Source organism: Mycteria americana, chromosome 15, assembly GCF_035582795.1.
Source record: "Mycteria americana isolate JAX WOST 10 ecotype Jacksonville Zoo and Gardens chromosome 15, USCA_MyAme_1.0, whole genome shotgun sequence".
Lineage (NCBI taxonomy): Eukaryota > Metazoa > Chordata > Aves > Ciconiiformes > Ciconiidae > Mycteria > Mycteria americana.
Window position 1 is genome coordinate 10,068,404 of NC_134379.1, and position 23,361 is coordinate 10,091,764.

Sequence of the window (23,361 nt, forward strand, 5' to 3'; positions counted from 1 at the left end):
AGCACGTAATGAGGGCCAGCAGCCAGTTCAAGGACACCGGGGTCTCCTGCCAGCCGAGCTGTTTGCAGAGACCATGCCCGCGGACATCCTTTGGGTAGCTCCATGCCATGGGCTTGATGCTGCTGGGCCCCTTAGCCAAAGCCTCGTTGCTGCGGGATGCTCAGCTGGCACTGAAGTCGCAGCCGGCTGTGGTTTCCCTGCCCGCGTTGGTGGGCAAACACAGCATTGCTGGTTCCTGTTGGCGATTGCCTTTCGTTGCCTTTCCCCGGTAGGTACCTCAGGAGAGCTGGGTGGGATCAGGCAGATCAAAATCGAGCCGGACGAGCTGGACATCATCCAGATCACCGTGCCAGGTAGGCGCTGGGGTACCGGCTGTGTGCAGCAGCCTCTGCACAGGCAGGGCTGCTGCGTGGCATCTCGGCGTGTTGCTTTGAGAAGAGGTGTTCGTGGGGTATCTCCCAGCACGGAAGGTCCCCTGTGCCTGTACGCTGGTCTTTCTTCCCTGAAGGTCATTTTAAGGGTCATATGGGGAATCAGTGGGTCTCTGGGGGATAGTGCAGGGTGGTTTAGGGCTTGCTCTTGTTTCTCTCTCTCCTTCATCGCTTTTCTATGTTGCCTTTCCCCTGGAGAAAGCGAGCCTGTTTTGCTGCTTTTCTGCATGCGTGGCCTTGGAGGATCCCAGGTATCGAGCGCGGGATGCTTTTGATGAGGGTCTTGATTTAGAAAAACAGCCTGGTTATGAAGAGTTCGTAAGAACAGGTTTAATATTAAGCACGTGCTGAAAACGTGTTGGAATCAGCGGCACTGATGCATTTCCCCCCGTTTCTGCCCAGAGAGGTTGGTGGCGATGGGTGGTGATGGAGACGAGCAGTTGGGTGCTGGAGGGGCAGCTGGGAGAGTCATCTTCCAGTTACCTGACCTGGACAGCACAGCGAATGGTAGGATGATCCTCTGGGTTTAATGAGTGGATAGTTAGCACTTTGCATTTTCAGTGTGCTTTACAAACATTAATTAATAATCTCACCAGAATGAGGGCAGCAACAGGACTCCCAGCATACCCAAGGGCGAGTGATGCTGGGGACAGCAGTGATGCCCGGCCCCACCGCACCGGTGTGATCTCTGTTGCACCCGGCAGTCCCCTCGATACAGCGATATCTGGGGAGTCACTCCGGGATTATCGTAGAAAGGACTTAACGCACAGTTAATATAGGGGAAGCAGAAGGAACAAGGTATAGTGGTAGATCAAACATTTTAATTTCCAACTTGGCAGCTAATGGAAGAGAAGAAAGCTAATACGTGGCGAGCTGGCAGTGCGTGTGAGGAGCGAGGAGCAGGAGGAGGTGTTAGCACTTCTCCGGTGCCGGGTAGATCACACTTCAAGTCCAGAATCCACCTTTTCTTACCTTATTTGAAGATCGAGTTCAATCAGAGGGAGTACAGCTGAGGGCAGAGAGGAGGATTAATAGAAAAGAGGTGTTCACCTACAGGGAGAAATTGATGAAATTTGGATTATTTATTCTGCAAGGTGATGATTAAGAAGTGACCCGATTGAAGTATTTAAACGAGCTGAAGGTTTATTTAAAGCTAAATTTGGATAGCTCTTTGGGGGCGTTGGAGAGCCCAGCATTAGGGGAGACGGGTTTAAATGAAGAGGGCATACGGCTTACGTAAGGGAAACCCAAGGAGGTGTGATTTTGTGGAGGAAGGCAGCATTAGTGGAATGGTTTTCCCACAGTGGAGTAGCTAAGTCAAGCAGCATTAACTTTTTAAGCCAAAATTGAGTGTCTAGATGGAATTAAGCCAAGTAAATAATTTTGAACTATTTTTGCTCTTCACCTCCTGCAGAGGTTAGGAAGCAACTTTTGCTCTTTTCCCTCGGGCTCAGAGGTCGGGTGTGTTTCAGGGACGAGCTCCGGGTGGTCCCGGGGAGGACGAAGGCAGATGCACCCCCAGAGCAGCTCCTGGTGCGGGGCCGTGGTGTGCGGGGCTCCCGGGACCGGGGGGCCCTTCGCTCAGCCCTTGCTGGTGGGCCAGGACCCTCTGAACCCATCAAAACAAAAGCTGCCCGTGGGGTTTTGTCCGCAGACCGATCGCCCGGTTCGGATGAGATGCACGACCCGGTGCCCACGCACATGGCCACGGAGGAGTCGAACTACATCCTAGAAACGGTAGCAGGTACCAGAAATGAAGCATCCAGGAGACCGCGCGGGGGCACGGGGGTTTGTGTGTGTGTCAGAAATGAGTTAATACCATTTATGAGCCAAGGTGATGGAGTGGGGACCCGCTTCCAGAGTCACGGCCTCAATCAGGCCAGCTGGGAGCTCTGACAGACAAACTGGTGGCTCTTCTGGCACCGCCGCTCCTTCCCAGTCTCTCTCCAGCCACAGCTCCCTGCAAACCCCGGCTCCTCTGCCCAGCTCACGACTGGGATTTACCTGGGGGATTTGTGCTGGCACCGCGGCTGCCCTCGCTCATGCCGAGTGCTGGGTCTCGCCTCTCCCCGGAAGCCCACGCCGAAGGGCGGGCAGGCCTCTTGGATGTAGGCGATGGGTTTGTTCTGCTTACGCAGCTCCTGGCGCGATGCTGCCAGCCCGAGCCCGCGCTGGGGATGCGTGCTCAGAGCTTAGTGAGGGGAAGGGGGTGGTTGGGTGACTGCAGGGGGCCTGGAGACCTCCTGCTCCTATCTGGTCCAGTTTTGCTGACACTAACCAACCCTCCTCTTCCTCAGCAGGGACAGAGAAGGGGTCCAGCGAGGAGTCGCGACACGAGGAAAAGCAGATGGATGGATCAGGTGAGTGTGCGATGAACCCCGAGCGTTGCCTGATCGTTGCAAGTTTTTGGAAGGATGGATGAACACAGATGTATTTTGGGTTGGGTTTCCTGGGCTTCCTGCCTTATCAGCAAAGCATTCAGCCTCCGAAAAGCTCAGCCTGGAAGGACACTGCCGTGTTCTCGGGCTCTGTCCTCCCCTCTCTTGCCTGGATTTACTTTTTTCCCTATCTTTTTCCTCCTTGCTGCTAGCGCAGCTCTGCGGCAGGTGCATTGCTGCCCTTCCTCGCTCGGGGATGAGCTTGCAGGCAGTTGCCAGAGGACCGGCACCAATCTGGGGGGCGTGAAGAGCGCGCAGCCGGCTCTGCCAGAGGCCGGGGGCTGCTCGCCTGCGCTGTGCGTTGCTTGCCCCACAGGCAGCTGATTTCTCAGAGCATTTCTCTCTTTTTCTTTTTCTTTTTTTTTCTTTTTTTCTTTTTTTCTTTTTTTTTTTTTCCAGATGGTATAGGGGACGTTTTAAGTCATTTGAGGAAACAAGTTGAAATTTTGTTCAACACAAGATACGGTAAGACCGTCATTAACACATGTTCATCATGCCGAGTGCTGGCCTCTGCTGTGGGGAGCTCCTAATTGCTCAGAAATGTCACCTACCATTTCCAAACCGGCGGCTGAGTAAAGGTGCAATCTAATTTGTTCATTTGCTGTCTGCTGGGCTTACAAATGCATTTGAAATCTCCCCGGGCCTTGTTATTGCAGCTCTTCCCCTTGGTTTCCTCGATGCCTTTTTGCTGGCTGCAGCCCAGGAATTGCTGCCGTGACTTTCAGCCTTCCTCCCACGGAGGGAAGGACCAAAGTGTTTCCCCCCCATCGCTTGTTTGAAATATCAGAGAGGTTTTCCACCCGAGGTCGTGACGGTGGGGCCCAGGAAGGCTGGCGGGACCCCCGCACCGGGGGCTGGCACTCGGCATGCTCTGCTCACCCCTTGTTAGAAAGGTCATTTAACCTGGAAAAAATACAAGCGAGGTCACGCGTGCATTTGGAGAGCGGGCAGAAAGTTTTTGCCACTGGCAGGACCAGGAGGTGCGGCTCTGCCCGGCTGTCCCCAAAAGCCGGGAGCGGAGCTGAGCTGTGGCTCCTGGGCTGCCAGAGCCCCCTGCGCCCAGGGGAGAGGAGAAGGGCCGGGACGCTCTTGGGCTGGGGCGGGCGCTGGGGATGCAGCTGAACGGCCGGCGGAGCGCTGGCCCTGGATGCACCCCACGCTTTAGTAACGGACTGGGAGTCCTCGCCCACACTTGTAGGATTTTGTCCTGGTTTTTTACCTCTGGCCGAGCAGCGCTGCCGGGCGCTAGCTGTTTGGTTGCTTATTGGCAATATCCAGCGGAGCAAAGGGAGCCCTCGCCGTGCTGGGTTGCACAGGCTGGCAGGGCACCCCCAGGCACGTTCCCCGTCCCCTCATCTGCCAGAGGGATGTCCGTGGAGGTCTGGACGTGGGGTCCCATTGCCTTGTGGAGAGATGCTTGCAACCTTTATAGGAAGCCCCTTCGATGTGTGCCACTGAAAGGCAAACTGTGTTAATGCAGCAAATGCAAAAGCCAGCTCCTGGAGGCTGCCTGGCTCTATCCTTTGGCTTGTGTCTGCCAGCATCAGGGACTTCCCCACCAGGGACAACCCCACCAGGCCCAGAGTGACAACAAAGTCTCCAAAAACCTCTCCAGCCCCCCGCCCCCCAACATATTGTGTCGCTGCTGCTTTGACCCGACATGGAGGTCCAGCAAACTAACGAGATTTGGTCCCCATGCAGCGAAAGCCATAGGAATATCGGAGCCGGTCAAAGTTCCCTACTCCAAGTTTCTGATGTATCCCGAGGACCTGTTTGTTGTGGGCTTGCCGGAGGGCATCCTGCTGCGGCGCCCCAACTGCTTCGGGATTGCCAAGCTGAAGAAGATCCTGCAAGCGAGCAACAATATCCAGTTTGTCATTAAAAGGTAAGGCAGGTGGAGCGGCTGTCCCTTGGGGAGGATGTTCCTGCTCGGAGCTCCCGCTGCTGTGCAGTGTCCTGGGGAACATCCATCACTTGGCCACCTTCAATAAATTTGCTAGATTAGAAATAACCAAGGGTTGTTGCCTTGTCGGAGCCATCCCCGAGAGGCAGCGGTGGTGGTGTCATCTCTCCCTTGATGTCTTTTGGGGTTTTAACCCACTTTTGCAAAGGTTTGGCCACAGCAGCAGGGAGCACCCCAGGGTGGGCGAGAGGAGCCAGAGCCTTTAACTTTCAGGGTGCTCAGGCGTGGGGCAAGGAATGGGGCTGGGAGCCCTGGAGGGTTTTCTTATGGGAAGCAGCTCTGGCCGAGGTCCAGATGTGCACATCTGTGCCTCAGCGGGATGCTGCGGGCATCAGGGAAGATGCTGTTGGTGCACTGGGGAGCAGGGGGTGTCACAGGAGCTGGGGGGGCTGTGAGAAGCCAGGAGCGATGTAACACAACAGCATTGCCCTGCAAGAGGGAACGGCTCCAGCAGAGATGAATTAAAAAATGTCTTTAGGTATTTTGGGGGGTTTCTCACCCAAGTGCTGACTCAGCCTCCCTTGCAGAGGAGAGAGCTGATGCAACCGATGTGGCGGGCAGCTGAAATGGAAAATAAACGTTGGGAGCGCAGAGATTTTGTGGTATCGGACCAGCAGCTCCCAGCCCAGCCCGACCACATTTTGGAGGTTCTCCTGTCCGCACCCCAGACCCCTTTCTCTGTAGCTCAGCTTCAGCGCAGCTCGTAACGAGCCCTGCTATCGCCTTGCTGTGCGGTCTTAGCGCTAGATATGCAAATGACAATTTTTGGGGCCGATTGTATGTTGAAAGGAGCCATGCACAGCTTCTCCCATCCCCAAGAAACATGCAGGACCGTGTCTCCTAAAAGTCTGTAACAGCTGATTTAAGCTGCTCAGCCATCGCCAGCTTAATCTCGTCCCAAGGAGCGTCACATTGGCTCACTAAAGAGTCTGTCGGCATGAAAATTTCTTCCAAAATTCCCCTGCTGCATTGCAGCAGCTTTAACATGGCGTTAGCCAGACATGGTTAGTGGGTTGTGGCTGTAGGAGCGTTGTCCTAGGGGATGCTGGAGCAGCGGGGTGTTGCTGGCCGGGGAGCTCACCCGCGTGCCCTCTGCTTCTCGCTGTTTTCCAGACCGGAGCTGCTGGCGGAGGGTGTAAAGGAGCCGGCGTCGGACAGCCTGGCAGCCAAAGGTAGGCTGCGAGACGCCCGGCAGCCGGGCCGTTAAGGACTAGGTAGGAGAGGAGTGAGAGCGTTTTCCTACAGCGCGTCTCTTGCCTTCCCTCCCCACCTCATTTTTTGGCTGGAAGCCCCCTCCTGTGCGTCCCCCTTGGCAGCACTGCGAATCCTAATTCCTCTTATGTCCCCTGTCTCAGCCACCAGCGAGAGGGACTCGAGCGAGGCGCTGCTGGAGGATGCTGTGAAGAGGCAGGGCTTTCAAGGTGAGGGGCTGGAGGCATCTGGGGGAGGTTTGAGGCAGAGTCCCTGGCCCGTTGCGGGGGCTGCGCAGAGCAGACAGATGTGGGAAGGGAGCGGCCGCGGGGCGTCAGGGCTCGGGGGTTGGCAGAGGAGCGAGGCAAGGCAAGGACGGGAGGGTGGAGAGGAGAGGAGGAGGCGGGCTGAGAGGATGGGAAGGACAGACAACCGGAAGACAAGACGCGCAGCCGGGGAGGGCAGTCCTGTAGGTCCAAGGAAGAAGCTCAAAGCACTCTGGATGGTGCCCTAATTAACCAGCTTTGCTTATCTCACCATCTGACCTTGCGGGATGCATAATTAAGTCTTCCAAGCCTCAGAGTTTGCCTTTTCTGGGGCTTTTTCCACCCAGGCGACGTTTGTATGAACACCACTCCCGTCCAGCGTGCACCGGCAGCCGGCCCGGCGGCTCTGTCGGGGAAAGGAGCGATGGCGAGAAGCCCGTGGGCAAGTGTTGCCCTGCTTGAGCATCCCTTTTCCTCAGGCCACAGGAGCCTGCGAGGGTTTGCAGAGAGGGACGGAGGCTTTTCAAGGGCTTTGGCTTTTCAGGGAGGCTTTAGAGCGCTTTTTATTTTAATGCCAGTAATTATCGCAACTGAATCTTCGATTTCATGTGGCTTTTACTCTTAGAAAACAGGTGGGGGAAAAAAACATATTTCTGTTTAGATTATTTTTAAGGACTTTGAATGGCCCACTCCAGAGATTAGCTAATTGCGAGATAAGGACTTTCCTATAATTAGAAAATGGCATTACTTAAAAGTCACAGAGTGCCTTTTAATTTACCAGCAGAAGTCCATAATTGTTTCTTTATTTTACAGAAAATTATGATGCCAGGCTTTCCAGAATAGACATCGCTAACACGCTGCGGGAACAAGTCCAGGACCTGTTCAATAAGAAATACGGTGAGAAACCAGGGCGGGAGTTGGTTTTATTCCCTCCTTATCCCCTCCTCATTTTTTCCTCCCTATCCCTCCCTTCTCCTCCCGATTCCTCCTTGCCAGGCGCTTTCTCTCGCCTCCCCCTTGAGCGGCTGGCACCTCGGCGGGCCGGGGAGGGAACGGAGGGTCTGGGAATTGGTGCTCTTTGCTGCAGGCGCTTGCTGCCGAGGCGGCTCCCATGCAGCACGGGGAGCCTGTGATGGGGAGCCTGCCGCCGCCCTTCCCGCTGCCTGCCCTTCCCGGTCGTGTTTTGGTGGGTTTTTTTTTCTTTCAACCCCGCCTCCATGAAGAACAATGATGGTAAATTCATTTTAGCAGCGGCAGAGCTGTGGGATCGTGGGGTGTGGTGGGAGGTTGGGAAGGGAATAAGGAGGGGCCGTAGCGAGCGTTCGCAGGAGCGCTGGGGACGAGTCGCTGCTGCTCCTCCTGGCCCCAGGGCACCTACCCAGGCTCTGCAGGGCACTCCCAGGGCCTGCCTGCCCCCGCCTCTGTCCTGTATCAAGCAAGGCAGGGAAATGCTGTTATCCCCGTTTTCTAGGCAGCGGTAAGACTTGTGCAGGTTCCCAGGTACCCGCAAGAGCAGTTATTTGCAAGGAAATGTGTAGCCTCGGTCCTGCAGCCAGCCTCAGAGAGGGAACATGCCTATGGAGTTACCTCCAAATAATGTCCCAAAGCAAAGAGCAGCGGCTTTCCGTCCCTCCCAGCGTGCCGCATGAGCATCATGGTGCAGGACGGTGCCTCTCCTTGGCCCCACCAGCTCTGCTGCATGCTCACGGCTGCCTTGGGACCCCTCCGCTCCCATTGTGGAGGCGGCCTGAAAATGTTGGTCCTTGATCTAACGCTTGACGTGGTGCCTCGAGCAGCCTGCTCACGCCATGCCGTGCTTTGGCGGGGCCGGGGATGGAGCCGGAGCCACGGTAGAAATCACATCCCTGGTGTCCTGCTCGCTTACTGCTCGCTTCTCTCCCAGGTGAGGCCTTGGGGATTAAATACCCCGTGCAAGTGCCATACAAGCGGATCAAGAGCAATCCGGGGTCGGTGATTATAGAGGGGCTGCCCCCCGGGATCCCCTTCAGGAAGCCATGCACCTTCGGCTCGCAGAACCTGGAGAGGATATTGGCTGTCGCCGACAAAATCAAGTTCACTGTGACGAGGTATGTGGCGAGAGGTGTCAGCCACCCCGCCCAGCAGGAGGGGGAGAAGAGGGAGACGACCTAAATGCACCCCCAGCTCTGCCAGCCCCATCGGGGCAGGGCTGTCAATACTATAAATGCCTCCAGCCCCCGAGATGGCTATTAAGCTGGCAGTTAACGGTTCGGCGGAAAGGAGGGGACCGTGAAATAGAGACTCCTGCTCTTTTCTCCTGTCTGCTGCCTGGGGAGGTGGTGGGGAAGGCACTGGCGGGAGAAAAGGGTGCTCGGTGCCATGGTTGTGTGGGCAGAGAAATCCCAGCCCCTTTTCTTAGGAGTCCTGAGATAGGAGGAACGTTGCTTGGTTTATTGCTGGTGAAGGGCAGTGCTCAGGGTCCCGCAGCGCTCGGAGAGGTGCCGAGCACTGGCTGTTTGCGAGGGGCTTTTGCAGCCAAAGGGGCTGCGGGTTTTACAGGTTTTGCAGCCAAAGGTTCCTGCGGGTTTTGCAGCCAAAGGGGATGGACACAAGCGGGAGGGGAAAGGCGCTTCATCACTGTATCGCTGTAAGGTGAGACCAGGAGCAACAGAGGCTTTAAAGTGTGGCTCCATCCCCCTCTCGCTGGGCCACGCTGCCTGTCTTCTTACTGCCACGGTGCGTGCTGCCCCAAGCAGGGCGCGTGTCCCCGGGGACCGCAAGGACCCCGTCCCCGCAGAGCTCGCTGGTCCGGCACGAGTCGTGGCACAGCATGCGAAGGACAGGCTGAGCCCTAACCCTCCCTGGGCCGCGGGAGGATGCTCAGGCCAGGCGTGTTGGCTTCCCGGTGGCGTTTCATTTTAAATCTCCTTTTTTCCTTATTTTTTACAGGCCTTTTCAAGGACTCATCCCCAAACCCGGTAAGAGATGATGCCTTTTTGCCTAAGCAATGCATTGGCCAAGTGTTTAGTGGTGGTCAGGGAGTTGTAAGCTGTGGATGGCGCACAATAATTTTATCAGATGGAGGAAGGCTGCCCTTGACTTCACTTTCCTGGGCTTCCCACTTTGGTTTTGTTGTTGTTTGGCGCATTTGCTGAGGTTCCCCTGACCGAGACAGCTGGCCTTAGCAGCACCCATTGGTACTGCTGCCGTTGCCTTGAAATGACGGCATTTTTCAAGAGCTCATCTAGGGCAGGGATCTGCGTTCTGTATGTAGGAAAGCACCCGCTTTCTTAAGCGTTTTCTTAAAATAAGTAGGCGTTGCAACGAGCTGGCAGGTTCGGTGGTGAGGGAGGGCCATGGGAAGGGGGTGATTAGCCACAGGGTCCGCGTTGGGCTGCAGCAGCCTGGCAGCGAAAGCCCTCGCCAGCTCGTGGGCACCCCATGTGTGGAAACACTGGGGGAGCTGTGAGAGAAGGGAGGATGGGGTGTCCCGGGTGCGCTCCGTACCCAGCAGCAGAAGTCACCATCCCGGAGCTGTGTCCTTCCCCGTGCATTGCTGCGGTAGCTCTGTCTCTTGCTTCTAGGCTGCCCAGGAAAGAGAGCTGCCATCAGAAACATGGGTAAAAACCTGTCTCGGTTTTAAATGTCTGTAATTACAACTGTTGGGAGAGCACAGATGGGTGCAAAAAATGTTGTCATCTTTATTGATGGCTTCCCGTTTCCTTGGCCAGCCTCCATGGGGATGGCACAATTTAGGGAAGACAAATATGACCAAGAGGAAAACATTTATATGCCCTTATTGGGAACAGCAAAAAGGTGTTAGACACGCAAGAGGACTCTAACAAAAGGCGAGCTGTCTGAGGAATTCAAGCCAGGGCATGGTCTGAGCGTCGGCCCTCGGCATCCCTGCCTATGGCCCAGCCAAGTCGATGGGGAGGTCCCCCGAGACCGCCGTGGGCTTTGGGTTTAGGCTTCCTGTCTTTCGGTACTAAGCAGCAAGGTGCCGGCTCGTGTCGGCTGGACCCTAAACGAGCCCTCGGTGAAATGCAAGTTTGCAGAACTCTGGTTTTCCACGGAATTACGTGGCTGTAACGCCAGAGTGAGCCGAGGATGTATCCGCTCCTCCAGCCACATCTTGTCTTCCCGTTCCTCCGCCGTAATCGGTATAATTACGTTAGGAGACGCTGATCTGACACAAATCACACCATTAACAAAGGAGCACATCAGAAGGCAAGTACTTCAACCTGCCAGCTGGCTTGGAAACGCAGCCTGATAAATAGAGATGTAGAGGAAATTGATTTTCTTTTCGATGCACAACATTTTTTTTTCCTCCTTCTCCAGCTGAACGCTCCCACCACGGGCTGGCCCACGCTAGCACGAACTCAAAGACATATTTTATTCTGCGTATTGTGGTACCCGAGCGGGCTCGGGAGGAGGTTGCGGCATCCCTGCCGGGCTTGGGGCTTCGTGCCCTCTCCTCCCACAGGGGTTTTAAATAAGAGCAGTCACAGGTGAAGGGGTTTTCTTACTTGCCATCTCAATTTGTTATAGGCTATTTCATATATTTGCTAAATCTTCGGAGACAATTCCAAGACTTATAATTATTTTCTGGTAGTCAGACTACCATTAGAATGTCTCCTTGAGAAAAAGGCTGTTTGTATTTTGCCCCCAAAAAATCCCCGTTGACAGCAATTAACCTCCCGTCTGCTTTTCCAGCCCATTACACCAAAGTGGATGGTGGCAACACAGTGGTGCATTTGCTGCCTTGGCTTTGATCACTTTTCATCTGCCTTAACAAAATTAATGATTTCCAACTAGCCATAGATCATTAAAAATTTAAATTTAAGAGTGTTCTTTTTACCTCAATCTTGTGGAGTAAAGTCCTGCCATGTAAAATGAAGAGCAGCAGCAGGAGTGCATGTTTGGCGTTAAAACAAAATCAATGAAAATCACTTTTATTTCGTAGAGGAGTGTTAAAATGAGAGCAATAGTTACTCCCAAGCAGGATGGCATTGAAAAGGCGTCTAAAAGCTGGAAAGCCCAGGAGATGACTGTGTAAATATAAGGGAGGTTATGGTTTTTGTGGGTCATTTTGGCCAAAAATTACATGAAAAATATACATTTTAAGGGAAAAGGGAAATTTAACATAAGCATTTTATTATTATTATTATGGGGTGATTTTAGTCGCCTTTAGGTTGAATTACAGGGTTTAATTTGCTTTAAACAAGTTGCGCACCTCCTGCATTGCAAAGAGCATCCCAGATAACTGCAGGACCGCGGAGGACTGGCCGCCTCCTTACCCCTCTTTTGGGGACACCCGTTTGTTAAGTGCGACAGAAACAGATAAAAGGATTTCAATATAATCTGAGCGCCAAACACGCTTTTTCTCAAGATTCTCTGTAATTTCTCTGTCGAGATGGTATCTCCCCCGTAATGGGTCTCCATGGGGGGGTGCGGCTGCCGGCGCAGAGGCGGCTGGGGTGCGCGTGCCTGCGGGGATGCTGTTTGCAGAAGGTGGGTTTGGGGTGGGGGGAATGAGGCTGCTTTTTGGAAACATAAAGCCGGTGGTGCTCCCCAGGGCCTGGAGGAGGTCAGTGGCTGCGACCGCCTTCTGCAGTGCGGATTTGCAGCCTTTCGAAAGTGGGACGATGGCCCCGAGGTCACCGGTGCCTCTGCCAGCACTTTACCTGCGTGGCTCCCCGGGGCCTTAAATCCAGGAGCACAATCCTCCTGGAGTCCTGAGATCTTCCTTTTGATTTCCAATTTTTTTTCTCCCCACCGCTGGTACCTGCTCTGCAAAAAAGACCTTCAAAACCCCTTTTTCAAAGCAGAACGATCTCTCGGCATTAAAACAGAAGTGGGAGAGCAGGGGTGAAGCTCCAGCGCTATAAACATAGCACTTATCCTTTCTTTTCTTCTTTTCCTGAGGCACAGAGATACAAAACAGGCTTAATTTGAGCCTTTGAAAAAAAAAAAAATATCAAGCATAAGTAATCTAGCACACACCAAAAAAATCTTTCTGTATGTTAATTTTTATGTGCTTTGATTGAAAATGTACACCAGCTCCATCTGTCCTATTCCCCAAACTCTCTACCACCCTGATAGATTATTTCCCATAGTCCAATTAATAAAGTAGGGCAGGCAGTGTTCTTTAATTAAAAAAACCACACATCCAGGCATCCTTTTTATAATTTTTTTTTTTTTAATCACAAGAGCACAATCCTCCACAAGACTTTGATGAGATGTGCCTCGTGTTGGAAACTCCTAGCAAGAAAAGAGGAAAACACTTGATGGGGCGGTGATGAGAGCTGAGCGCATCTTGCTCCATCACCAGGTTGCTTTTCGAGGTCCATGCTCCTCTCCCGTCACCCCCAGCCCCGACATTTAGCCCCACGGGAGCAGCCGGGTTATTTTTCCTTCTGATCCTCCTTCCTGTTACCCAGGGTGAATTATTTTTTAACGTTCAGCTGGTTAGTGGTTTTAGTCTGAAGGTGGAAAATCAAGCCGGTAGCGTGAGTAGCTGTGGAGCTTCAAAGCCTGTTTCTAAGCACCTCCGTGATTCCAATCACCTTTTTCTTTGCCTATTTTTTGTCTCCTTTTCCCTTTCGCCTGCATGCGTGGCATCCTCGTGCCGGCGGGAAGGCAGCGCCATCGCCCAGCTCATCCCAGCCCTGGTGTTTGCTTTGCTCTTGCCTCCCCCCGCTCCCCAGCAGCCTCATATCCTGACGTGTCCTTCAGAGATCCCCAAGCCCCCTTTTTTCAGGGTGCTGATCGAGATGGGTGCCGCTTCATCCCAGCTGTGGTCCGGCGCTTAGAGATGCGCTCCGTACCACGCAGCGCAGCGGCCGTGAGCCTGGTGGGATGCCTCCCGTGGTTAAGGCTGAGCAGTACATGTGGGTTACCAGGACAAGAAATTTTAATTATCTTTCTTAATCAATGTGATTTCATAACAGCGCCTTGAAATCTTCACCTGAAACGCTGAAAATGCCTTTGAGTTGCTGCCAACCAAATGAAACGCCATGCTGCCCTTCCGAAACCGTTTCTGATTCATATTGGAAAGATGCTGCTGTATGCCTCTCTTCCGTGCTGCCTGCCTGCGCTCCTGCCTGCTTGCAGCCTGCCTGCGCTCCTGCCCATGCTCCTGCCTGCATTCCTCCTTGATGGGAGCTGTGCCAGGACCTCGCTCCCTCTTGGCTTGGACTCTAGCTTGGCTTTCCCAGTGCCAGCGTGACCCATCTGCATCTCTCCCCTTTGCATTGCTTATTTGCCTAAACGTTTTGCGCGGTGGGTGCTGCCCGCAGGGTGTCCACGCAGGCAGGGTGTCACCCAGAGATTCGGGGGACCAGGCAACGAGCCGCATCGCTTATTTTCCGGCTGGGTCCTGCTGCGTGGCAGCGAGTGGCGGTGCTGCAGCCACCAGCTGCCCGTGGCAGGATTTGTCCGCCTGCAGCCCAGGCAGCGCAGGGTCCGGCTCGGCACCCTGCTCACCGTGGGCTGCACCGAAATGTCGGCGCCTGCAGCTGCCCTGTGCAAAACCCGCGATTTCTGTTCCTTTGGTGCCGCTGAACCCAAGCGCTCTCCCCGCGCAGACGGTCGGGCCAGAGGCATTGGCAGAGCTCTCGTCTCCTGCGCGCTGCAATGGCTGCTTTCCTGAGCCTGCTTGAAATGCCTGATGCATATTTGGAGCTACTTCAGATTGCTCGTATCTCTGCTCAGCAAATTCGGACACGCACCCCTGCTCTCTCCCGCCATCCCCTCCAGTTTGCCGGTGCCCACGTGCTGCAATTTGGCAGCAAGAGCCTCCCTGGTGCCGCCACCCGTGGCCCCTGTCCCCCCCCGCCGGCTCTCCCCACGGCTGCCAGCTTCAGCGTGATGAGCCGCTTCATTCCTCCTTTTGCCCATCACGCAGATCCTGGCCCTAGCCCCATCGCTGCTGCTTTTCCCCAGGAAATTCATTTCTTTTTGATATCGCTCGTCACTTTGGAGTCAGTGGCGAGCACCAGCCGCTCCTTAGGGATCCCTTTTTCTCCCGTTCTCCCCCCTCCCGTTGCTGCACAACTGACACAGTTTCCCTGTTTGCTTTTCATCTGCTTTAACCTCAGATATTTTTTTTTCTCCTCCGGCGTGGCCACGCAGCACAACCGCTGCTGCTTTGGCGCGTGCCGTAAATGCTGCAATTCGGCTCCGCGTGCCCGGGCACGTGTGACCCTTGAGCTGCTCAGGAGTGCGGCGTAGCGTGGGCCCAAGCGCGTCCCAGAACGGGCCCCTGGTGCACGGTGGCGAGCCCAGCCCGCCCGCCCAGCCCTCCGGGCAGTTACTTACCTACCGAAAGCATCTCTGTGCCAAGGGGCCTCGGGACAGGAGGAACTTTAAGCTGCTAGGGACAGTGTCATCCTGGGTTTTGCTTTTGTTTGTGACCAAGAAACCAAGCTGCAGCACTCATGGCTCTCTTTTTCTTTCTCTCTCTCTCTCTCTTTTTTTTTTTTATGTCTTCTTTTAACTTGCGCTGTAGCCCCTAGACGGATAACATCATTGGAAAAAGCCTACGCTGCCTTGAATGGTACGTAGCTCAGTTGATGCATCGTAGATGGTAGCAGACAAGAAATGCACTTGCGTTTTAATATAAGAATGAAAATGTCTTAAACCCCCAAATTTCAGGTATTTTTTTTTTTCCTCTCTGCTCTGTTTCCCTGTGATACCAAGAACTGAATGATGCAGGATGTGTTTAACAGTATTTTATTGTTGGTATTAATCCTCTCTGCATTTCTAAGCACCGTTGCTGCAGTCCCTGGGCATTGGTGCCGGTTCTGCTCCAGACAAACCAACCTGCCACGTTATCCTCAGCTCATCCATGTGTCCGAGCAATTAATTTGTTAAAAAAAAAACCCAAACACTTGCCATTCATAAGGAGCTTTTGCAGAGCTTTGGGTTGGGGTGTTTTGCTTTGCTTTAACGCATACTCTGGGGCAGAGCCGGTGTGCAGTCATGTAGGCTCCGGGGATTTAACATATATACTGATTTACAGGAGTAAAGAAGAGCTCACCTGCCTGCCTCTGCGGCGGGGCACGGCGTATCTCCTGCAGATCTAGCCTTAGTCCTATCAGCTGGGATCTGGCCGCGTGTCTAGATGTTAACTGCCTGCTGCCGCAAGTTTATAGCTCCGCTTCGAAAACACGCGTGGGTTGAACTAATTCAAGCTGTATTCAAACCCGAGTTACTGTGGACTAGCCTCAGTAAAGGCAGCGGGTTTATTCCGGATTTACACAGGGCTGTAACTGAATTGCACCTATTGAAGCTGGAAGCGGGGGAAGAGGCATGTATTTATCCTCTTAAGATTCAGGGCCAGATCCTGACCGCTGTAAGCAGCCTGCCCTGGCTGGGTATTTCGTGGACACGATGGGCTTACCTGAAGAAGGGACCTGAGCCGCTTTCCCGGTGGGATGTGTTGGGCAGCGGCTGTTTCCCTGACGAAAGAGGCTTCAGGCCGGGGGTTCAGATAACGGGAGGCTGTTACTCCGAGCGCGGTGGCTGGCTGGAGGACGTGCATCGCCCGCAGCTGCACCCTGGGACGCTGGCGGCGGCACGGGGAGGAGGGAGGCTCTGCCCGGTACCGGCCTGGCTGTGCCGTGGCTTCCCTGCTGAGATCAGGGCTCTGCACATGGCACCGCGAACCCCGACAAAACCCTTGTTTATCCGTGGGATACCTTGGATTTGGTTTTGTTGTTGTTTTTTTTTTTTTTTAAGTCACTAAAAGAATAGGCGGTGTTTTGGATCCTGTCGTCCAACAGCAGACACCTAAACCCCATTTCTAATAATTACTAAATGTGACTTGGTGTTTCTAAAAGAAACGTCGAGCTCTGACAAGTCCTATTGGAAAAGAGCAAATGGTGCTTTAAAAATGTGTCATCTTGTATGTAGGTGCGTATGGAGTGCAGGGCTCCTTGCTGCAGGCAAGTAGGATTGGGAAAAAAATAAGTCAATCAACTGGCTACTTCTTTTAATTAAAAAAAAAAAAAATGATAACGCAGAGCTGAAGCCAGCAGCATGCATAAACCTGCTTTATGGGCAGGACTCAGCACATCCCAGGGGTGCCAGGGGCTTCCTCGAGTCGATTATTTGCCAAACCCCGATGGATAAAGTCAAAGGTAGATGGAGATCCCTCTCGCCCGCAGGCGCCTGGGGACGGAGGGGCAGGTCCCCGGGAAGCGGCGCCGCCAGCCGGAGCCTCCTCTCTGGCTTCTCTGTTTTGCATGCTCAGTTCCAGATTTTTCATGGCATTTCTTTGTGTCCTTGGATGGGAATTTGGGAGTCCTGCCCATCTCAAGGTGGAAAAAACCCCCTTGGGATCTTGTTTCTTGCACTCAGGTCGCTCAGGGCATGAGCGGAAAGGAAAGAGCTGCTGCGTTTTTCAATCCCAGAGAATTAAACAAGTGAAAACACTTAATTTTGGTGTTTCTTTGTCTGCTACCATCTACACATCCCTATGGGTGTGTATGTACAGCCCAGAAACTGAGCATCAATGACAAGGAAGTCACAGAGGGAGCCCGCACGGTTTGCCCCCGCCGGCCTGCCGTGGCCTCGGGAGCGGCACCGCAAGGCAAGGGCTTGGGTCTTGAAATCAGAGCTCCCTGGCGACACTTATTTGATTTTCTCCTATTTTATTTATTTTTTGCTCCATCCCTTTCAAGCTGCTTTGTTGCCATTTCTGGATTTGAAGCACGACTCGGCCCTGAGGTTCCTTCGCAGAAACGTCACCCTTTTTTTAACTCCTAGTTATATCCGGACACAGCGGTCGTTTTCCAGGTGGAGAAGAGGCTTTTTTGAGGCCATACCCTGCAGTAGCAGGGTGCAGAGATGTCAGGGTGCCAGCTCCTCTCCAGGACCCTCAGCAGCAGGGTGGCCGAGGCGTGTGATTGCTGCTGGGAGTGCTGAGCGTGGGCTCTGGGGCCCCGTGCAGGGAGGCAGGGACTCGCGTCAGGTTTTCAGCTTGCGTTTAAAACAAAATCGCAAGCCGTGTGATTGTTCAAAACCAAAATCAAAATCATGCGATTGCTCAAAATCAAATTAAATACCTGCAGACCGGGGGCAGAGGATGCTCGGATCCCTCATGCTGAGGTTTGCAGCGCTCACCTTGACGTTTCAAATAACCATCCTGGATTTCCACCCCGTGGCGTGCCAGCCGGGTGAGAACGCCTGCCTTGGGTGCGGCGAGGCTCGTGGGGTGACGCCTCCTCTCCAGGAGCAGACCCCACCGAGCTGGCCCTGCGCCGCGCACCCCGGCTGGCCCGGGGCTGGAGGAGTGACCGCGGCGAGAGACGGCTGAGGTTCATTCAGTTGGTGCTTTATACCTGCGGGGTGAAAAAGCATCAAAGGGGGCCGGTACTGACCCCAGTTGTTTTTCCTGGAGGCCCCGGAGGATGCTGAATAGCTGGGGGAAAAATCTACTGACATAGGCACGTCGTTCGAAATGAGAGAACGGAGGAGAAACTGTTTGGCATGATGAGGATAATTAAAAAAGCTAGTAAAGCCAAGCTGATTATATGGCATATTATAAAACAATACTGTACTTAGGAGCCCAGCTATAAAAGTGCTATCTCATTCCTTGATATCACTTGTGGGAGCATTCGTGGCACTGAGGGCCTGAGTCTCCATCGCTTTGCATATTTTGCAGTCATTTACAGCACCGCAAAGTGGATGTAAAATGCTCTCAGCCGTGGCAGCGCGTGGCAAATGCAAATTTGGCAGCATTTTATAGCTACTTTGCACGGCTCTAAAATGCGACGCAAGGTGCAAGTGCAGAGCAGCCGCCTCCGAGGCGTCCCCACGCTGCGCCGGGGCAGAGGGACAGAGACACGGTCGTGCGCTGTGACAGTGGGATGGGTTCGCCAGGGGCTCCGAAAGAAATGGGGTATTTTATTCCCTGTCCTTTTTTGCTTTGCAGATGAGGATGATGCCAACAGGCTCGGAGAGAAGGTGATTCTCCGAGAGCAAGTGAAAGAGCTTTTCAATGAAAAATACGGTGAGTCTCCCATCTGCATGCATCGCCAAGCAGGTTTGTTTTTGCTGACAGCAGCCATAGTTAAAATTAATTCGACTGAAGGCCTCTATTTATAGGCCGAGCGCACGGCAGCCTGCTGCAGCACAGGTTTCGTCCCAGTGCTTCACGTTACAGCCCGTCCCCGGGGACGTTCCCGTGTCCCGCTCCCGGCAGGTGGGACTGTGACCTTCTTGTTGACAGCTCCTCCTTGGCGAGGGGAGGGAGGATGGAAAAAAACCACAGCCGAGGAGCAGGATTTGTTCAGTCTGGCATCAGCCTTTGATGTGTTTTTAACATGTCCTGAGCTGGCGTGAGCCGTGGTGTGTGCGCTGAGCGTGCCTGCCCTGCGCCAGCCTGCTGGCAGGCAGCCCCTGCCTGCTCTGCCTGCCGGGCTGGGAGCAAGGCTGGAGCCACAGCCCAACAGGAGGCACGGCCAGGGAAAAGCTCGCTGGAGCCGCGGTGGAAAAGGAGGTCAGGAGACTGAAGAAGATTTGAAAACGCTGTTTGCAGGCTCCTCGTGCTGCCTAGCAAACCCTTCCTTCCACCCGTCATGGGGAAAAGGCACCGTAGGAAGAGCAGCTGGGTGGGGGGAGCGTGGGAGCCAGCCGCAGGACGCACGGCCCCGAGCGGCGTCACCCTCTCGGCCCCGCGGGGACGGGCTGCCGCTGCTCGTGGCTGGCCCCGTTTGGGCGTGACTTGCGTAAGTGCTGGGCGGTTAATTCTCCACCCGTGAGACCCCAGGGCTGCGCAGCTGGGCCACGGCGGCTCGGTGGCACCCCACTGTTTTGTGCAGTATCTCACCTTTCTCCCCAAAATAATTGCCTGAAGGAGAAGGAAAATAGCCCAAATGATAGCGAAGCAGTGGGGAATGTCATTCTCCTCCTTTCTCGAGTCTCCCCTTCTCAAGGCTGCTCGTCCTTCCCACAAACCCTGTTTATTTTGGGGTGCTGCTCGCAGCATGGGCTGTGTGCTGCTTTGGGGGCAGATTTGCCCCCACGGAGGTGCCAGCGTACGGGCGCAGCCCCCCGGGGAGGCTGGTGCCCACGCTCTGCGCATCCCCGTCCGCCCCGGCTCAGCAGCACTCGGCCCACGCGGGGGCTGAGCCCACAGCAGATCCCTGCGTTCCCATGGCCCAGGCACGGCTGATGGAGCACGAGATGCCAGGTGGGCTCCAGGGACGAACTCCCTGCAAGGAGAGCCAGGAACGTGGCTGAGGGGCAGCTCGCACCTCCAGGTTTGGGGCTAGCAGAGACACCAGGCAAGAGCAGGCTCTTACAGTCAGGACCAGTACAGGAGAGGGATGTTCGCTGCTCCCCACCGCGCAGGGAACTAAAGGGGTACCCAGGGAGGTGGGCAGCAGCTTTAAATCACGCAGAAGGAAGTCCTTTTAATGCAGCAAGGAATTAAATTGTGGTATTTCACTGCCGTAGGATATTGTGGAGGCCAAAGGGATAAAGTGATTCAAAAAATGGGCAGGAGCGATGTGATGTGGTGATGAGTGACGGATGTAATCTCCACCCCAGTGACCCCCAAAACTGCTGACAGCCGGAGGCAAGAGGAGGTGGACAAACCTCTCCCATTTGCCCTCTCTCCTGGGCTGTCTCCCCCGCTGCTGCTGCTGGCCCAGGCACAGGCGCAAGCGTGGCGACGGCTGTGCTCTGCACGGAGCAGAGCTGGGTGTGCAAGCGCTGGTGTTGTAAAACAGCCCTCACCTGAGGCTCCTGGCAGGATCCTAAATGGCGACTAATGGAACAGGCAGTACATTGGGCAGGCAGACGTGAAATGGCTGGATGGGACGTGACTGCAGCAAAGGTCGGGCGTCACGGCAGCCGTGGCTTCCCAACGTCCTCCCAGGGCTGTTGGTCCTTTGGTTGGTTGGATCCGGAGCCCTGGGGGGTAAAGCCGGTGCGTTGTCCTCTGCTCTGCCGTTACAGGAGAGGCTCTGGGCTTGAACCGGCCCGTCATGGTGCCCTATAAACTCATCAGGGACAGTCCTGACGCCGTGGAGGTTACTGGGCTGCCAGATGATATCCCTTTTAGAAACCCCAATACCTACGACATCCATCGGCTGGAGAAGATCCTGAAGGCACGGGAGAGCATCCGGATGGTGATTATAAACCAGCTCCAGTAAGTTCCCCCGGCTCTGCGACTGGGGAAGGTTTCTGTTCATTAAGCGTTGCCCTTGCTTCTCCAGCCACGAGTGGGGTAAGTCACCGTGGGGCCACCGGAGCGGGGCCATGCCACCGCGTACCCGCAGAGGACCCGCTCCGTCCCCAGCATCTGCTGTCCTGCGCCGCAGGGACGTGCTCGGCCTCGGGTGGGCACAGCAAAGTGTCAGCGGGGCCGGTTTATCCCCTTTCTTGAGCAGTTTGAGATGATGGTGCTGGGAAGGGGCACGGCACGGGGGCAGATAGCGGGGATGGCTCAGAGACCCAGCTGAGTTATTTCGGGTTGCTTCCCTCCGTGTCCCATCCCCGTGCAGGGGGATGTCAGAGCAGGCAGCTCGGGGTCGGGGCCTGGGCTGTGTCCCAGCGCAGGCAGGCGCGGAGGGGAGAAATGACGGCGTCCGCCTGCTCTGACCCCGCTTGTCTCTTACCCAGGCCGTTTGCCGAAATCTGCACTGAGGCCAAACAAACAGGTAAGCAGAGGGCTAAGAAATAACCGTGGCTTTCCCTGCCCTGTGGCAGAGAGAATATATGGGCAAAACGGATGGGGGCCGTGGGGAGGCGTTCGAACCTCCCGCATCCCCGGGGGAGGCTGGGGAGAAGATCCGACCTGGAAAAAGAAAAGCGAGGCTCAGCATTGTTCCGCAGCAAACCATCAACTTCGACAATCGCACTTCTGTGAGCTGGGGAGGGACTGGGCTGCTCGGCTCAAACTTTCAGCGTGTTCTGGAGGACTTGATTATGCCTTTCCCGATAGCAATTTACTCGCCGTTCGTTGGTTAAAGCCCTTAATTTGAGCCATCGTTCAGCAGTTGAGCTTCTAAGGAAACAAGGTTTCTGTGATTGCTGGGAAGGCATTTCTCCCCCTATCCCATCCTCCCCAATAACCCTCAGCCAGTTTTAACCAAATGTGTCAGAATTAGCAGCCCCAGAGATAAGTAGGATCGTATTAGTTTTATGAAAATAGGTGGCGAGGTAGAGAAGGGAGATCTGGCAAGCAAGAGCATGCCTGCAACAAAATGTAAAAGGAGATGCACGAGAAACTTTATATATGCAGATGTATATGGGTATATCCTATATGCAGATGTATGTGGGCATATCGTCATCAGAGCTGGCACCTTCCCGGCCCCAAAGCATCCAGCACGGACACAAGTCTGTGTGATTTCGGGCTCTGTAAGTGCTAGAGTTTGGGATTTGCTTATTGTGGGGATTTTCTTCGCCGGTGCCTGAGGAAAGCTGGCGGCTCCGTGCCAGGTCGTGGAGGCCAAGCCTGTGTCACCGGCGGTGGCACAGCGGATCAGGGGGACACTCAGCGGGAGGCAAGCTCGGAGCAGTGGCCGGGGCCCCTGCATTTAGGGGCCGCTCACAGAGCTCGGACGCTTCATGCCTTCCCTCTCTCCCTGCAGAGAAAGACACCAGCGTTCCCAAACGGAAGCGGAAGAGGATCTCCGAAGGGAACTCGGTATCTTCCTCTTCCTCATCTTCCTCTTCCTCCTCTTCCAATATGGAGTCTACATCATCAACAAATCAGATCTCACTTGTGGTAAAGCCTTCCAAATACTAGGGGGGTTACTGCCTACCTATCTTTCTGCTTCAGGATGCTGCTCTCTGCTCTCCTCGAACCGTCACCACCTCCCTCTGCCTGACAAACACTATAAAGTGTGACGTAAAATGGCACAAGCAGGTTTGGCGAAGGAGGGGACGCAGCTTTGGGGCTGCCTTTTCCTGCTGGGTTTGTCTGGGGGGACGGGGACAGCGGAGCAAAGCGCCCGCTGCCCCTTGGGGCTCTCCCGCATCACTCCTCGGGGGATGCTCGGTGCGTGCTGTTAGCGGGAGCCACACACGAGACCAGCCTGAGCAAATCCCCCGACCCCCCTGGGTTAAAACACGGGTGCTGGCGGCGGCGCCTCGGCCCCGTAGCACCTCTCGGCAGGACCCGGCAGTTCCCCGTGGTCTGAGCTGCGCCGGGAGTGTTGCTTCGGCTCCATCCTGGGAGCGATGCAGAGCTCCGGCGTGCATCCAATCTGTGAAAATAGGAAAGAAAAGCAGGGAGATGCATCCAACTGCTCCCCCTCAGGGCTTGGCTTCGGTCGTGGGTGATACCAAATGCTTTAAAAAAAAAAAAAAAAGGCACAAGAGAAATATAAACTTAGAAGGTTTTTTTCTTGTCAGGTTTGCCAGTGGTGTTTTGGTTTGGGGTTGGTTCTTTTATCTTATTTGGAAAGTGAGAGCAACAGCCCATGTCGGAACACGTCAGAGATTTGATGTATGCATGGTTTTGTGTTGTGTCCTAACAGAGACTTTTGCCTTCTTTTTCTCTCCCTCTCTTTCAGCAATGGCCCATGAACATGTACATGTTAGACTATGGTGGTCTAAACGTCCAGATCCCAGGACCTATTAACTATTAGACCTCAATACCGAATAAGAACCTCAAATGAAAGAATAAATAAATAAATGTAATTTATGTAAAAAGTGTATATTCCAATATGTATCAATGCCTTTTAGTTTTTCCAATGATTTTTACACTATATTCCTGCCATCAAGGCCTTTTTAAATAAAAATAAAAAGTGTTGCCTTGCTCTTAAAAGTACTTATTTTATTACGTATATTATTGGTAAATAGCATTTATAGGCAAGAGTAAGTGCAGGAGGGCACCCCCGGACAGACCTTGTCGTGCTTTGGCTGCTCAATCAAATCCTTAGTGTCACCAGTGCTTGACACCAAGAGGTTTGACATGTTTTAATGCCTCATTTGCCACTGTTGTCTTCAATTTAGATCAAAGGCGTAAAAATTTACTTACAGAGCTGCAGGAGGAGTGGCACCAAACTGCAGCGGTGACAGACGAGGGAGCCAGCCCTTCCGAGCATCAGAGACCTGCGCCTGCGAGTCCT

At 54.2% G+C, this 23,361-nt stretch overlaps 1 protein-coding gene across 5 annotated transcripts in view; it reads left to right on the forward strand.

The window, feature by feature from the left end:
- GTF2IRD1 (GTF2I repeat domain containing 1) overlaps positions 1-23,032 on the forward strand; it is a 68,371-nt gene extending 45,339 nt beyond the window's left edge. For 2 of the 5 annotated variants that reach the window (XM_075518299.1, XM_075518298.1), the window contains 16 exons: positions 273-353; positions 2,086-2,175; positions 2,729-2,791; positions 3,269-3,334; positions 4,571-4,754; positions 5,946-6,004; positions 6,188-6,253; positions 7,103-7,186; positions 8,193-8,376; positions 9,218-9,246; positions 14,781-14,828; positions 18,210-18,287; positions 20,240-20,432; positions 20,906-20,943; positions 21,877-22,013; positions 22,804-23,031. In XM_075518299.1, the coding sequence (XP_075374414.1) occupies positions 273-353; positions 2,086-2,175; positions 2,729-2,791; positions 3,269-3,334; positions 4,571-4,754; positions 5,946-6,004; positions 6,188-6,253; positions 7,103-7,186; positions 8,193-8,376; positions 9,218-9,246; positions 14,781-14,828; positions 18,210-18,287; positions 20,240-20,432; positions 20,906-20,943; positions 21,877-22,013; positions 22,804-22,878 (1,475 nt within the window). In that variant the 3' untranslated portion in view covers positions 22,879-23,031. Of the gene's footprint in view, positions 1-272; positions 354-2,085; positions 2,176-2,728; positions 2,792-3,268; positions 3,335-4,570; positions 4,755-5,945; positions 6,005-6,187; positions 6,254-7,102; positions 7,187-8,192; positions 8,377-9,217; positions 9,247-14,780; positions 14,829-18,209; positions 18,288-20,239; positions 20,433-20,905; positions 20,944-21,876; positions 22,014-22,803 lie in introns of all 5 variants that reach the window. The other 3 variants (XM_075518303.1, XM_075518300.1, XM_075518302.1) reach the window with 3 other exon arrangements.
- Positions 23,033-23,361: the final 329 nt, after the last annotated feature.